Source organism: Rattus norvegicus, chromosome 8 (genome assembly GCF_036323735.1).
Source record: "Rattus norvegicus strain BN/NHsdMcwi chromosome 8, GRCr8, whole genome shotgun sequence".
Taxonomy (NCBI): Eukaryota; Metazoa; Chordata; class Mammalia; order Rodentia; family Muridae; genus Rattus; species Rattus norvegicus.
This window is the reverse complement of record NC_086026.1, coordinates 53,700,168-53,714,812: the sequence shown is the minus strand read 5'-3', so window position 1 is coordinate 53,714,812 and position 14,645 is coordinate 53,700,168. Positions and strand designations below refer to the sequence as shown.

The 14,645-nt window shown below is 53.1% G+C and overlaps 1 protein-coding gene across 5 annotated transcripts in view; it reads right to left on the bottom strand.

The window, feature by feature from the left end:
* The window catches only part of Bcl9l (BCL9 like), a 30,111-nt gene extending 24,068 nt beyond the window's left edge, over positions 1–6,043 (bottom strand). For 3 of the 5 annotated variants that reach the window (XM_017595551.3, XM_039081056.2, XM_017595552.3), the window contains exon 1: positions 5,382–5,521. Coding sequence is in view for 1 of the 5 variants with exons in the window: in XM_006242923.5 (XP_006242985.1) it covers positions 2,199–2,206 (8 nt within the window). In the remaining 4 variants the exon portion in view is untranslated. Of the gene's footprint in view, positions 1–2,198; positions 3,005–5,381 lie in introns of those variants that run through there. The other 2 variants (NM_001106817.1, XM_006242923.5) reach the window with 2 other exon arrangements.
* Positions 6,044–14,645: the final 8,602 nt, after the last annotated feature.

Genomic DNA, 14,645 nt, shown 5'->3' with positions numbered 1-14,645 from the left:
GCCTGGGGGCGAGGACGGTTTAGCAGTTTAGTAGCACTGGGTGAAGCTCCCACAGCAGGAGGGAGGGAGGCTGGTGGCTGGGCTCAGTTTGTACTGGGGGTCAAAGGGGAGTTCTTTTCCGAAGAATTCTGGGAGAGACGCCAACTAGAGCAAGCTGCTAACCTCCTCCCTCTCTCTTGCTGCACTGGGGTGGGGGGGTGTCCCTGCCAACCAGACTTAACCCTCTGCAGCCTGTATTACTCTTGGCTCAAGATGGGGCTGTTAGAAGGGGACCCTGACTGCTCCCAGCTTCTAGTGACAAGAGACAGAAAGCACACCGTGCCCACCAGAAAGAGGCTGTCTCCCTATGGTTCCGTCTGCACCGCCCTGCCCTACCACCATCTAGGTGACTTTTCTAGACTCAACTCCCAGAGGTGTCTGCAGTGACGTGCCCATGTGCATGTCTCAGAGACAGAGATTGAGAAACAAACTGAAAATTCCTTGCCAAGGCCCTCCTCCTGCTGGGTCACTGAGCCCTGTACCAACATGGGTCTCCACTACTCCCTTCTTCCCACTGTACTGGGGACCAAAGGACACTTCAGGGGAAAGAAGTCTAGCCTATGCCCACCTCCCCGAGGGAGGCCTCCACAGGCCCGTCACTCACAGAAACACCCCCTGCCCATCATCCTCCTCACTGACCATGGTACTTCCAGAAAAGCAATCAGATCCTAAGATAGGAAACTGAGTCCTAGCAAGGAGTTGGAGCATCCCAGTTAGTGTATATTACCAACCAGCATAAATATACTACCAATACTCAGACTTTAGCCAGAAGAAACAAAAACCAAAACATTCATAGCTGCCCTCCCACCCACCCCCCACACCATACAGAACCTCACTGTCAGTAAGTAGGAAGTAAATGGTGGGGGGCATCAGTTCCCCTGGACCAGGGCTGCAATGGTTCACCCCAAATGCCTGCATTCCAGGCCCCTCTGCCTTTTGCTTGGGATTAAATTTTGAGTTTGTTTTGTTAAGCAACTGTAAGTGGAGAAGTCAAGTTTTCTGAACCTGAAACTCACCACCAAACTCCTAGGTAAATTGTGCCTGACTGTTCCTGGTCTCCAGTGAAGGAGGTGACTGCAGAGGTGAAAGGAATATGTCCCTTTAGTCCCTAAGCTCCCTCTATCAGCCATCGCTACACCCTCAGGACACAGGGTTGCCTGGTGCCTCCGAGCATACAAGGCCAGAGAAAGAGAGGACCAGGCCCTGGCAACAGCTTATCCAGGCGTCTCCCCAACTCCACCACTCTTTCTCCAAGGCCTCAGAGCTGCCAGAAGCTTGGGCCTTACTCCAGGAAACCTCCCTATCAAAGGGCAGAGGACTCCACGTCCCAGGGAGCTGCAGACCTGTGACTACACTCCCCAGACACGTTCCCAGGGTGGAGGAGGAGGCGGAACAGATACGAAACGAAACGTAAGCACACAGCAGGGACACACCTCCAGCACACTCCTCAGAAAGAGCCCCCAGACACACACACACACAAGTGAGAGACAAGCAGACACACTTTCAAGGTACCAACTAAAATAGCCCAAACTTTCCTTTAGACCAGTGAGAGTGGCAAATTCAGAGGCAACCAAAGAATGCTCTGGACACAGCCAGTCAGCCAGTCACACAGAATACTGACACAGACACACCCACTCCGGGACACCCGCAGAGCCACCGCATACAGAGTAGTACAATGTGTATCCATGTGCAAGCACACAAACTCAGAGGGAGTACCTCAAGTGCAGCCCAGCAAAAAGTCAGATTTGAAGACAGTGAGCCATGAGTGGGGAGGGGAGTCAGAGGGGGCAGCGGGGAAGCATTCAGGATTTCAAAACAATCCTGGTTTCGAAATGCTGGAAATGCTGGGTTCAGGGCCATTCCTGAAGCTGGGGGTGGGGGTGGGGGGGGGGGACACACACCAATTTGCAGCTACCAAGACAAGGAGGAGGAAAGGGCCGGACAGAGGTGGTTCAGCCAGTGGGAAGGGGGACCCGGAAAGGGCTACCAAGTTAGGAACAGCAGCTGGCCTAGAATCAAGAAGGGAGGGCCCTGCCTGCTGGACGCAGGGCAAAGGAGAGGCCTCCAGTGGCTTTTGCCACTGACAGGAGAAGTGCGGAGGCAAAGGGAGCCTCCGCTCCCCTTCAGGACTGAGAGTTAGAAGCCACCACACCCCTTACCTACACATACAAGGTGAGCATCCCTTTTCTCCAGAAGAGTGCCTCAGCTCAGCTCCCCTAGTTAGTAAGAGTCAAGAGACAGGGACAAATGTCCCCACATTCAGGACTGGCTAAGGGAGCATCTGTCCCAGAAGTCTTCGTGAGAAATCGCCTCGGTCTCCCATGAGTACCCCCACACCCAGAAAGTCACCTTTCCCTGCTAGCCAGAATGTTCTCACTGCCCCTCCTCCAACCTCCAGGGAAAGTAGACAGAGGGAGGGAGGGAGGGTGAAGGAGGGAGGGAGGGGAGGTCAGGCCAGGCTGGGGGTGGGGCTTTGGAGGCCTGGCCCTGGCACCCGGCAGGAAATTCCAGGCTGTAACTCCAGGCTGCCTTCAGGGCCACCCATCCAAGTGACATGCTGCAAACAGCTCTTCAGGGCTGTGACCATCTATCTCCATCTATCCCCTCAGCTCCTGGTCCTGGCCACCAGCTCCAGCTCTGGAACTCAGAGGTCCAGCCTTGGGACAATTTAGCAATCCCTGGAAGAGATACCCAGTCCTGGAAGGATCCCTACTAAGCTCCTTGGACTAATCTGAGCCTCTTTCCTCAGATCCCTGGGGCAGTGTACACAGTGTGGCCATGGGTGGGCATCTGTTGGGGCTGGCAAGCAGGGGCACAGATGCCAAGCTACGGCAGCCAGGCGCTCAACAGGTTGAGCCAGTCCCTGGAACAGCCAGCCCCACCCCAGGGAGAGCGGGCCTGGCAGAGGCTCCCTGCCTGGGGCACCCAGCCTGTACCGCTTTGCTCCCACGTCTGCCCACTTTCCCACGGTGCCATCCCCCTCTGTCCCCTCCCCCCACCAGGTCAGCACCCGGGCAGTGCCCAGGGCCTTGGTACAAGGAAGCAAGGGATGCCATTTCCCTGTCATCCTTGGGTGCCCGGGCTCTTCAGGTACCTCACTATCAGCAATGGAGAAGCTCAGGAAAAGTAATCATGGCATCAGGACTACATCAGTCCCCCACCCCCACTCCCTACCGGGCTTCCTTTGATCCTGGGAAGACTGGACACAGACACTCTGACTCCCTTGAGCTGCCCCAGGGCTCTGGGACAAAACCTCAGCCTGAGGCAGAGCCAGAGGCAGGGTGAGGGTGCCTTCAGCAACTCATCTAAGTTTCCCGGAGGAGAGAGGCTGCAGGGTGACTTTTGACTCCCTGTACTTACTCCAGAGCTTCTGCTGCCTGCAACTCTGGTGGTGCCCGCACGCCCCCACCTCACTCCAGGACTCCTTGGAGTACTGTCCTAGCAGCTTCCCCCAAAAGCAGCCACCCCTACTTTGTAACACATTTCCTTTCATCTAAAGCAAGTGCCAGGCGACCTGGCCCTTGCTGAGTTGACACTGCCACTCTGCTGCCCACTAGGTCTCTGTCCAGCAGGCTACTGGCCTCCTTGGTTGTTGAAGCTGAACCCACCAGCCTGAGGCTTCTGCTGAATCCAGATACCAGGAACTTGCTAACCAGAGTCCTGAGTGCTCTGTGTACTTTGAACAAGCCAGATCACCAAGCTCCAATTAGCACGGATGCTTTAACCCCAGATTTCTGTGACCCACCAGCCCTCCACTCCTCTCTTCGTGAACCCCTCCACCCCATCCCAAGCATGAGTGACACGACTTAGAAAAGAAATTCCAGCAGCAAGCATGCAGACAGAACCCCGGTCCTTCAAGGCCAGACAGGCGGATCACTTGAGAGAAAGTGCTCTCCTTCCTGGTACCAGAGTTCTGCTTCCCTCCCTGCTTCTCACCTTCCTCTAGCATTCTCACCCCATCCTGAGGCTCCCAACTGTGGGGCCTGAGAGCTGACTTTGAGCACACTTTTCCCTTGGAGCCATGAGATCATGGTCTTGGCCTGAGAAGGCAGCCAAGTCCATTCTGGGAAACAGCAACTGTCCTAGGGAAGAGACTGACCCCTGGAGAGGCTGAGGAGAGGGGGAGAAGGAAGTGTGGGTACTGGCATTGGTGGTGGTATAGCAGCTACGAGACAGACAACATTCCCAGGGAAAACAGAACGCCAAGCAGTTCATTGGGAGGGAAAGAGGCGGAGCAAAAAACCAAGGGGGCCCGCAGACCCTCCCGCACACACCTCTTCTAGGGCTCAGGCAAACACCAAGCCTTCCTCTCTCAGAAATGACACTCATTCTCCTAAAGCTGAGGTTCCCCCAGACAAGACATGAACACACACACACACACACACACACACACACACACACACACACACACACACACACACACCAAGCAGCAGACAGAACAGAAGGAGGAGGGAGGAAGGTGGTGTCAGAAAAACCCGGAAGGAAGGAAGCTGGACAGACAGACAGAAACTAATCCTTGCTTCATTGCTCCAGAGAGACACTCTTTTGACTCCCAGACTTTGAGGGATGTTCTATTTCTCCGTCTCCAGGGGGGTGGGGTGGGGGCGGCGGGAGGGAAGACGCCGGACCTCCATATCCTCTGAAACCAAATTCCAGCAGCCCTCGGAGTAGGGCCATACTCCAGCTACGCAGAGGGCCTAAGTCTTACTTCTCTTCTTCATATCCCTCACCCCCCAGGGGCTCTTTTGAATCAAGACAGGAGCCACCTTTCCTTGGCAGTGCAGAGAAACCTCCAAGGAACTGTATGACTGCCCCACCCCCAGCCAAGCCCACAGCACTCAGAATCCTTCGCAGGGGAGGCTCCTCTGGCTCCTAAGGCTGAGAGGCAGTGCCTAGGGGCAGAGGACCCAACCTCTCACTCTTGTCCCAACCCTTCTCCCCCAGGAGGCTCCCACGAGTCAGGGGAAGAGTGCTGGGTGCTAGGACCCAAGAGTTAGTGAGCCTGAGAGGGGGACTACATCTCCCAGAAGCCCCCAGGGCAGAGTTCCCTGCTCCAGCTGGCCCAAGGCCGGCCTTGTTCTCTGCGCTAAGGTGGTAGGGTCTCCTGGCTGCCACTAAGCCCTTCTCGTAGTGCTCCGAGAGTGCCAGCTTCGTTGAGGACCTAAGAATTTCTTCTGGTGACCCTAGAGGAGTCCCCCGCTTCCTAAACAGCCTGGGGTGCGAGCTAGAACGCAAGAGACAATCATACTGCGCTTCCCCTCCCCAATTTAAACTGGATCTCGCTTGGCGCGCTCCAGCTGGCCTGGCATGACTTTAGCCCTCTGCCCCAAACCAACCCTCACCTCGCACCGGTCGGGGGTCCTCACGCCAGGCCGGAGCTGGACGCCATAACCAGATCAGGGTCGTTGGGTGGACTGGGATCCTCCAGCAGGACGGTGGAGTCGTGGAGAAGGCGGGCAGGCGGTGGTCTTTTTGATCCTGGACGCCTTGATCTTAATACCAGCCCGGCCCGCGAGCAGGTATCCCGGAGGCGCTGGTTGCCTGGGTTCCTGCCTCCCAACCGCGGAGCATGGTCCTGGGCGCCGGCAGCAGCGGGAGAGCTACCGCACCGCCGTGCCCGGGCTCCGGGCTGGGGTCTCGGCCCAAACCTCCCAGCTCCGGCTGCTGCCGCTCCTGCTCCTCCTCCTCCCTTCCTTCCTTCCTTCCTTCCTTCGCCTCCTCCTTTCACTTTCCCCGAGGCCCGCGGGGACGGCGGGCACGGGGCGGGGAGGGGGCTGTCTAGGCGCTTATTGTTGGTCGGATGCCGAGGGTCCAGATCGCAGCCCCCGGGCGGCGCGGCGCCAGGGGACCCAGGCGTGCGGGCGTCCGGCCGGCTGGCTCCGGGCGGCGGCGGTGCTGCAGCGGCCCCGGATCCGGGGCATGTCCGGCCACTGGCTCCGCCGCGCGCCGCCGCCTCCCCGGGATCCCCTGCGCTGCCGGAGCCACGCTCGCCCCTCCACTCGGCTCCTCTCCCCAGCCTGAATAAGCATCGGGGCTCTCTGGCTGCCTCCTTCTGCCTTCATACCAGAGCCGGGAGAGGCCCCTGTCAAAATAAGAGCTCCCCCATCTCGCCCGACTCCTCGCCCAACCCGGCTCCCCCAGCCTCCCAGTGGTCTGACTCGGTAAGGCGCCCGACCGGCTAGCAGGAGGCAGTTGGCCCTGGGCGGGGAAGGGGCCTTGGAGCCACCCTCCCCCTTTCCTAAGGCTTTGGGAGGAGTAGCACCCAAAGCATCGGAGGCTAGGGAGAGGTCTGAGAAACCTACCGTGCTATCTGCACGGATTGGAAAGAGTGGGAGGGGGTTGGGGATTTAGCTCAGTGGTAGAGCACTTGCCTAGGAAGCGCAAGGTCCTGGGTTCGGTCCCCAGCTCCGAAAAAAAAGAACCAAAAAAAAAAAAAAAAAAAAAAAAAAAAAAAGAGTGGGAGTAGCCTGGACGGACACACACACACACACACACATCTAGCTCCCCTCTTTATTGTACCCACCTACATTCATTTTGCACTAAGAACATTCCCCCCTCCCACTGAGGACATAGACTGAATTTTTTTTTTCAATTAAACCTTCAGCAGTGCAAATTGGATGCTTAGAAAATGTTTGAGGAAGCGAAACCTTTGTCTTCTCAAACTCTTCCTCACCTCAAAAGGCATCACACATACATTCACAGCACACACACAAAAACACCATCCTATAGGATGTCAGACCCGTGGAGGGAAAAAAATTCTACACAGTTTTTAAAAGCACTGCATGTATTACCTCAATGGTTACCACGGATTCACAAGGAAGGGGTTATAGCCCCGTTACATAAATGAGAAAAGCAAGGCTTGTGTGACTTAAGGAATTACTGAGTTGCACAATTAGAATTGTGAACCTAGGACTAGAATTCAAGTCTTCTTCTCTCAGGACACTTTTCTTCTATCCCGCTGCCCCTTCACCTAGAATGAGATCAACCAGTGCTGAGCACTGCCTGTTTCAGAAAGAAAGGACACTAGCAAACTGTGTGTCTTCAGTTCCCCCTCACCTGTCACATCTGTACCACCCACCAGAGTACTGATTGTCCTTTCTCCTTTCTGTACATCTGGCTGGCACAAGATTCCTGAGGACTCAGATCATAACTGCCAGTCTCTATGTTCCTTCCACGAATGACTCAAGTGTTGGCCAGGTTGACAGTAGGGCTTCAGTGAATGTTGACTGAAGGAGTGGATGGGCCCAGGAGCTGGGCACTGGGCAAGATCTGGGAGGTCCAGATGGGGGCAGGGGCATAAGCCTTGAATGAAAAAGACTTCAGGGTGACAGGAAATGAAGGCCAAAGGATCAGGAGTTCAAGATCATCTTGAACCTGAGCTCAAACTGGGCAAATATGACTTTCTATCTAAAATAATAAAATAAACAATAGTAATAGATAAAAATAAACAAAAGCCCTGAAAGTGGAGAGAATGACTCTATGACATGTGTGTGTGTGTGATAACATTATGACTTACAGAACACTGTTGTATTACTGAATGGCCATATTTTAGGGTTGACTTTTGTTTGTAAATAGGGTCTCTGTAGCCATGGCTGTTCTAGAACTCACTCTGTAGACCAGGCTGAACTCACTGTGTAGACCAGGCTGTCTTTGAATGCACAGACCTGCCTGCCTCTGCCTCCCAAGTGCTGGGATTAAAGGAATGGCCCATGATGCCCGGGGACTATGTTTTGTTTTTGTTAATAGAACTATTTTTATTTTATATGTATGAGTGTGTGTCTTCATATGTGTTATGCACCCGTGTGTGCCTGGTGTCCACCGTTGTGAGCTGCCGTGTGGGTTCTAGGACTGAGTCTGGGCCCTCCCTGAGAGCACCAAGTGCTCCTTCCCATGAGCCATTTCTCTAGCCCCTCATCATCATTTAAATCCTCTCAACACACAATGCCCAAGTGTATACTAACTACTGTATCAAGCACTGTGCTAGGTTAAGGATTTAATCACCCCAATTCTATGAAGTATGTCTATCTTTTTTTTTTTCTATTCTTTTTTTCGGAGCTGGGAACCGAACCCAGGGCCTTGCGCTTGCTAGGCAAGCGCTCTACCACTGAGCCAAATCCCCAACCCCAAAGTATGTCTATCTTTAAACAAAAGAAAAGGAACTGAAGCCCAGAGAAGCTGAGCTCTGTGATCCCCATACTTTGGACAGTAGGACCATGAATTTGAGTTTAATTTTCTTTTCCCTTTAGGGTCTCCAGGGTATACTACTGACCACAGGCAGAGAACCAGCAAACAAATTGACTCCAAGTTACTCTGTGGATCAGCCTCAGATCACAAATGACAAGACACTTGGGCTTCACTGGGACAGGTTCTCACTATAGCCCTGGCTAGTCTGGAACTCTCTATACAGAGCAGGCTGGACTTGAACTCACAGGGATTCATTGCCTCCGCCTCCTGAATGCTAGGATTAAAGGCATGTACCACTAATTCGTTTTGGCATAAGTCCTGTTCATAGTAGGTCCAGAAGTCAGTATTAATAGTGATGGCGACAGGCTGGAGAGATGGCTCAGCCCTAAAAAGCTAGGCTCACAACCAAAAATATACTGGTGGTGGGTGGGTTGCAGGGGTCTCTAACGTAGTGCATAACAAAACCCAAAACCCAAGAGTATTTGGTATGTCCCATGAAGAGGCAGCCTTGTGGAGCGCTCCCCTGGGTGTGGCTGTGACTCATTCCCCCAATGTAGGTTCCAGGTCTGGATGCAGAGCCGAGGTTTGGGCAGCCACGAGTTATGGGTGGAACCCTGGAGTCAGAGAGCAGGGAAGGAAAGCGGGTGGCCCTTTGCTGGAATCGAGCGGCTCCCTCTATTGGCCAACTAGGGGAGACACCATGCTTCTGTGTGTCTTGGTATCAGGAGGGATGTCACAGGTGTGCCAGCGAGTGTCCGTGTCAGCTTTTGCCGGTAAAAGTACGGCATTGGCATAAGGGTGTTAAGGTCCCTGTTCCTGATACGATGTTCCTGTGCCAGCGCTGCTCGAAACTGTTTCTGGAAGCTGTACCCACACCACAACAGCATCTTGTAATAAAATTTACTTTTGGACGGTGGGGAGAGGGCGCCCAGGACGAGACTGCTTGTTTTCTGAGATTAGCCATCTGCCTGTTTCTGGGGTGATCAAAACGCACAAATAATGCTGGTACTCCTCTCCAGCGTGCACTAGTCCGAGTAGGTGGGCTCCAGTCAAGGGAAATTATGTGGAAGGGACTTTATATTCTGAAGCAACTAGGACCCAAGAAAGGGTTAACCTCAAGCTCCACAGTAACTTCAATCATTGGCTCGGGGCACTGCCTGTCAGAGTTCTGAGGGTGGGGTTTTCGAGGCTGCAGTCAGATTGCCCAGAGCCCCTCACTAGCCACTAGCCCCTGGAATCCCCCTCCCATCATGATCATCATCTGACCACTGGGCTTTGCCCCACACTGTGCGTATCTTGTTGGAGACACCTTTCTGGGCCCTGGATGAGGCGCGGATCCGGGCATCCTGGCTTACCCACTCTCTCCACCAGCCCGGCTTCCTGATAGATGGTGATTATTATATAATAGACTCCCTGGACAGAGCCCTGCCAGCGCTGGGAACACTGCCCCTCCTCGAAGTATGCCTTAGGACCTGGCATCTGCCGAACCGACCTTACCGCCCAGCTGTGCGGACGTCCCCCGCACCGCCTCCTTCCGGGAGCCGGAGACCCCAAGAGCCACCTTCCCTGGTGGCCAGAGGCCGAGTCCTGGGATGGGGCGGGCCCAGGCCGGGAGTCAGGCCGGCGCCCCGCAGGTCTCAGGGTCGGCCCGCATAGCAAGGCTTTACCAGCGTCTCGCTAAGATTGTGGAGTCCACCTGGCCCCCTCCAACCTGAACTTGGAACTTGGGAACCAATAGAGGTGGGGCTAGGGGGCGCTGGGGCCAGGGTCCGAAAGGAGTTTAGAAAGCTGCGGGGACAGGAAACTCCAAGCTGGACCAGGGGGCCGACAGGGGCAGAGGGGGAGGGACTCTTATCCTGACAAGGCTCCCGCCTTCTCCGACTGGAGGGTTTGGAAAAACTGAGCAGGCAGCCAAGGCTTGGCTGGAAATCCTGCAGCCCACCCTCCTGGGGACACAAAGCTGGAGGGCGGGGGGCAGGGCGGGGGAAGGGAGCGCGACCCCGGGGAGGGCAGGGCCCCTTTTGGGGCTAGGGGCTCAGGGCCAGGTCCCTGGGGAAGGGGTTCCAGGCACTGTCTCCCTGCAGTCTGCTTCCCCCAGCTCCTTGCTCTCCCCCCTCCCCCTCCCCCCTCAGGCTCCAGTCTTGCAGATTGCGGGCAGACTTAACTCTTAGCATGCCAGTCTGGTGGACTTGGAGGTGGTGACACTTGATTCACGAAGGAGGGAGGGAGGGACTCCGGACCTCACTCCCACAGTTAACACCTTAAGGCCCGGAACGCAATCCAGGAACTTCGGCTGATCTGAGCCCTGAAAGGCTGCCAGTAACAGGAGGAACTACACGCAAAGCGAGTGCCTGAGAGCTGCCGAAAGCCGTCTGCTCTCGAACCCCGTCTTAACTGCCAACTCCCGCTCCCATCCCCTGTCGTCTTCCCTTAACTGGTGGTCTACCTCCCTCCTTCCCTCTGGCTGAAGCCCCTTGGCAGATAAATGGCTGCAGAGGCTGAAGTCTGGATTTTGAAGCTGCTTGAACAGTTTCCACTAAAGCTTGTACCAGGGGGCTCCAGCGCAGTGACCACCCCACTTCGCTCTTGTGACCTGCAAGGGCTTTCACTCTTTTGAAGAGACCTACCCATCGGAAGCAGAGAACTTTAGCCTTTCCAGGCTCCAGCTAGGATAAGGACAAGGGTCTGAGTTTCTGGAAACCATGACTTCACCCCCACCCCCGGGCTGGACATCCTCCCTCAGATCAAAATTGGCCCCCAGTTCCACTAAGAATGACTACCTCGGGGAGGTACTTCAGACTAAGCAGGAAGTGGTTAACAGCGCTAGGTGAGAGCCAGGTGAGGCACCGCCCATCCGAGAGTAGGTACGGGTAGGAGAGGGATACTGACCTTAAGGGTTGTTTTTACTGCCCCCTAGTGGTTAGATCCGGCTTAACACCCAGTTGTGGGGGGGAGAGTATCCTCTCTGGATGTGTTTTAGACGGACTAGAGCCTCTGAGGTGTGAAAGAAGTTCCCACGATCTTTGCCCTGCAATACCCACTCATCGGGTGGTTCCAGCCTCTTCCAGATCTGCGTGGTAAAATTCGCCTTACTCAAATGCCACGCTACAGAGCAGAAGCTGGAGGCCTCTCCTCCGAGGTTCTCCACCTAATAAAGGGGGGTCAGAAGAAAGAACCTCCCGCTTGTGCCCCAGGCCTTCTCTGACTCTCAGGCCTCGCAGCTCAGCATCCAATGCAAAATTCAGCGCCAGATTCCAGTCTCCTCAGCTTCACTTCCCTTCACCTTTATTCCCCTCTAGCCAAGTTGTCTGTCTCCCGGATCTCTCCACTTTGAAGGATTCTAGAGCTTACAGTCAAGGCTGAGACTCTATGCAAGAAGCCTCCCGGCTGAGCAAAGCCAAGGATTTAGAAGGGCTGGCATCCCACCCTTTCAATGAATTGCCCTGCTTCCCTGCCTCTCTTCAGTTCCCACTACATTCTAGCTAAAACCCCTTTTTTATGTAAGTGGTTCTGAACGTGGGTCGTTTGTATTGCTGGGGACTGAACCTAGGGTCTCTTGGTGCTAAGCAAGCCTGAGATGGCCTTGAACTCACCGTAGCCCAGGCAGGCCCTGAACCTAGAATCCTCTTGTCTTAGCCTATCAAGGAGCTGGGTTCTGGCCTTCACCACCATACCCAACTCTGCTTGTGAGTTTTGATAACTCAGTCTTTTCTAGTAGGACTCCTTTTCTAACCAATTCTGAAAACCTACTGTGTTCCAAGCACTGGACTGGACACTAGATTTCGCATGTGGCGAAACCACAGGCATGGACCTTGTCTTCACAAAGCCAACAGTCTAGCTAGGGGCAGACAATATGCTGACAATTAACAATTCAGTATGAGAGTGGCTTAGGCTGCTCTCAGGAAAGATCCTAGAGCTAGGCATAACCAGGAAGCAGCATCTACACTTCTGTGAACCTCAGGGAGACAGCACGCACCTGCTAGAAGCCTAAGGAGACTGCAGCAAGAGTTTTCTACCAGAGAGATTTCTGAGGTCTCCCTCTCTATGTTCAAGGAAACAATAAACTATCCCAAGGAAAAGACTAGCCTGAAGGGCCCCAGCCTAATCACTTTCCAGGCCTGTTTCTTCGAATGTTTTAAAAGAGGACCAGTGAGATGGCTCAGAGGTAAAGGACTTTGTGGCTAAGCCTGACCACCCGAGTTCCATCCCAGGGACCCACATGGTAAAGAGAGGTGTCTCACAAACTGTTCTCTGACACGATTGTGGAGACAGAACTGCCTCCTGCCCCCATGAATAAATACAAATGTTACAGAGAAGGTTAGCAGGGGCCCTGCACAAGAATGACACAAATTCTTAAAGCATTCCTCTCCCCCAAACCCCAGGACAGAGTTCCTGTGTGTAGCCCTGCCTATCCTGAAACTTACTCTGTAGACTAGGCTGGCCTCGAACTTACAGAGATCTGCCTGCCTCTGCCTTCTGAATGCTGGGACTAAAGGCCTGGGCCCTGGACATTCCATTAAAAAAAGAAATTGGGTGAATTTAGTTGTTTATTATTTATTAAATTTATTATTTATATTTATCTTGTATTTGTTCTTGTGGGTGTTTTGCCTGCAGTGTCTGCACACCACATTGTGTGCAGTTCCCATAGACACCAGAAGAGGGCGTCAGATCTCCTGGAACTGGAGTTAGAGACATTGTAAGCTTCCACATGGGTGCTAGGAATTAAACCCGTGACCTCTGGAAGAGTGGCCAGTGCTTTGAAGCTACTGAGCCATCTCTACAGGTCCATAGTGTTCATCACCCTGAAGAAGACAATTCGGTAATGGGCTTGGGTTGACTTGGCTATTGGCTGGTTTCATCTGTTTGGGGAAAAGAGGCCTTGTTATTATGCAGCCTGATTGAGCTGGTATTCACTATATAGCCCAGGCTAGCCTCAAACTTTCTACAGTCCTTCTACCTCAGCATCCAGAGTGGTGCAGTTATGGGCATGCACCATCACACCTGACTGCAAGGGTTTTTTTCTTTCTTTTATGCTTCCTTTTCTTCTCTTTTTTCTTTTTTAGATTTATTTATCTACGTATACTGTAGCTGTCTTCAGACACACCAGAAGAGGACATCAGATCCCATTACAGATGGTTGTGAGCCACCATGTGGTTGCTGGGAATTGAACTCAGGACCTCTGGAAGAGCAGTCAGTCAGTGCTCTTAACCACTACAGCTCCTTGTTTTTTGAAATATTTATTTAATATATGTGAGTGCTTTGTCTTCACACATACCAGAAGAGGGAACCATCCCATTTTAGATGGTTGTGAGCCACCATGTGGGTGCTGGAAATTAAACTCAGGACTTCTGAGAGAACAGTCAGTGCTGCTCTTAACTGCTGAGCCATCTCTCCAACCCCAAAACACCTGGCTGATTTGAAAAAAAGAGGGTCTCACTATGTAGCTAGCCTAGGCTGGTCCCAAATCAAATCCACCTACCTCATCCTGAATTTCAGAAGTACATGTATGCACCAGCACCCCCAACTAGTAATGGGCACTAGAAAGGAAAACCACTTCACCCAATCAATGAAAGATTCTTTTTTTAAAAGATGTATGTATGTATGTATTATATATGCATGTATGTATGTATGAATAAATGAGTACATTGTAGCTGTCTTCAGACACACCAGAAGAGGGCATCAGATCCAATTAAAGATGGTTGTGAGCCACTGTGTGATTGTTGGAATTTGAACTCAGGACCTCTGGAAGAGCAGTCGGTGCTCTTAACCACCGTCCATCTCTCCAGCCAACAATATTCTTTTTGAGATAGGGTCTTACTGTGTCATTCAGGCTAATCTCAAACTCCCAGAGTCAAGCAATTCTCCCAAGAGTTATGCTGTGAGAGACTAAGAACATTATCCCTCCAATCCCCACAGGTTTCTCTGTAGCCTTGGCTGTCCTGGAACTCACTCTGTAGATCAGGCTGCCCTTGAACTCAGAGATCCTCCTGCCTCTACCTCCTGAATGCTGAGATTAAAGTTGTGTGCCACCAATGCCAAACTTTACTGTGGTATTCTTAAGCCCAAGAGAAGGGCTGGTGGTATGACCCAAGGTAGAGTGCCTGCCTAGTGTGCTCAGGGCTCTGAGTTCAAACCACAGCATAGGTAAGCCTAAAGATAAACCTAAGAGAGGCTGTCAGAGGCAGGGAAAAAGCTGTAGCCACCTTCCCCCTCTCTTGGCCTGCTGCCCAACTGTTCCACCAGTACTTCATCTTAGAAATATAATTCCTGCTATTTAGTCCTTGTGTTAAAGGTTGGAGCCTTCCCAGGATTGTGCTGAGAGCAGGGAGCACTCCCAGAAAATGCTTACACACTGCTTAATTTGCTCTTCTGCATAGCCCTATAGAAGTGTCATTTTGAAGAGAGTGGGTTTGCAGGGTGCT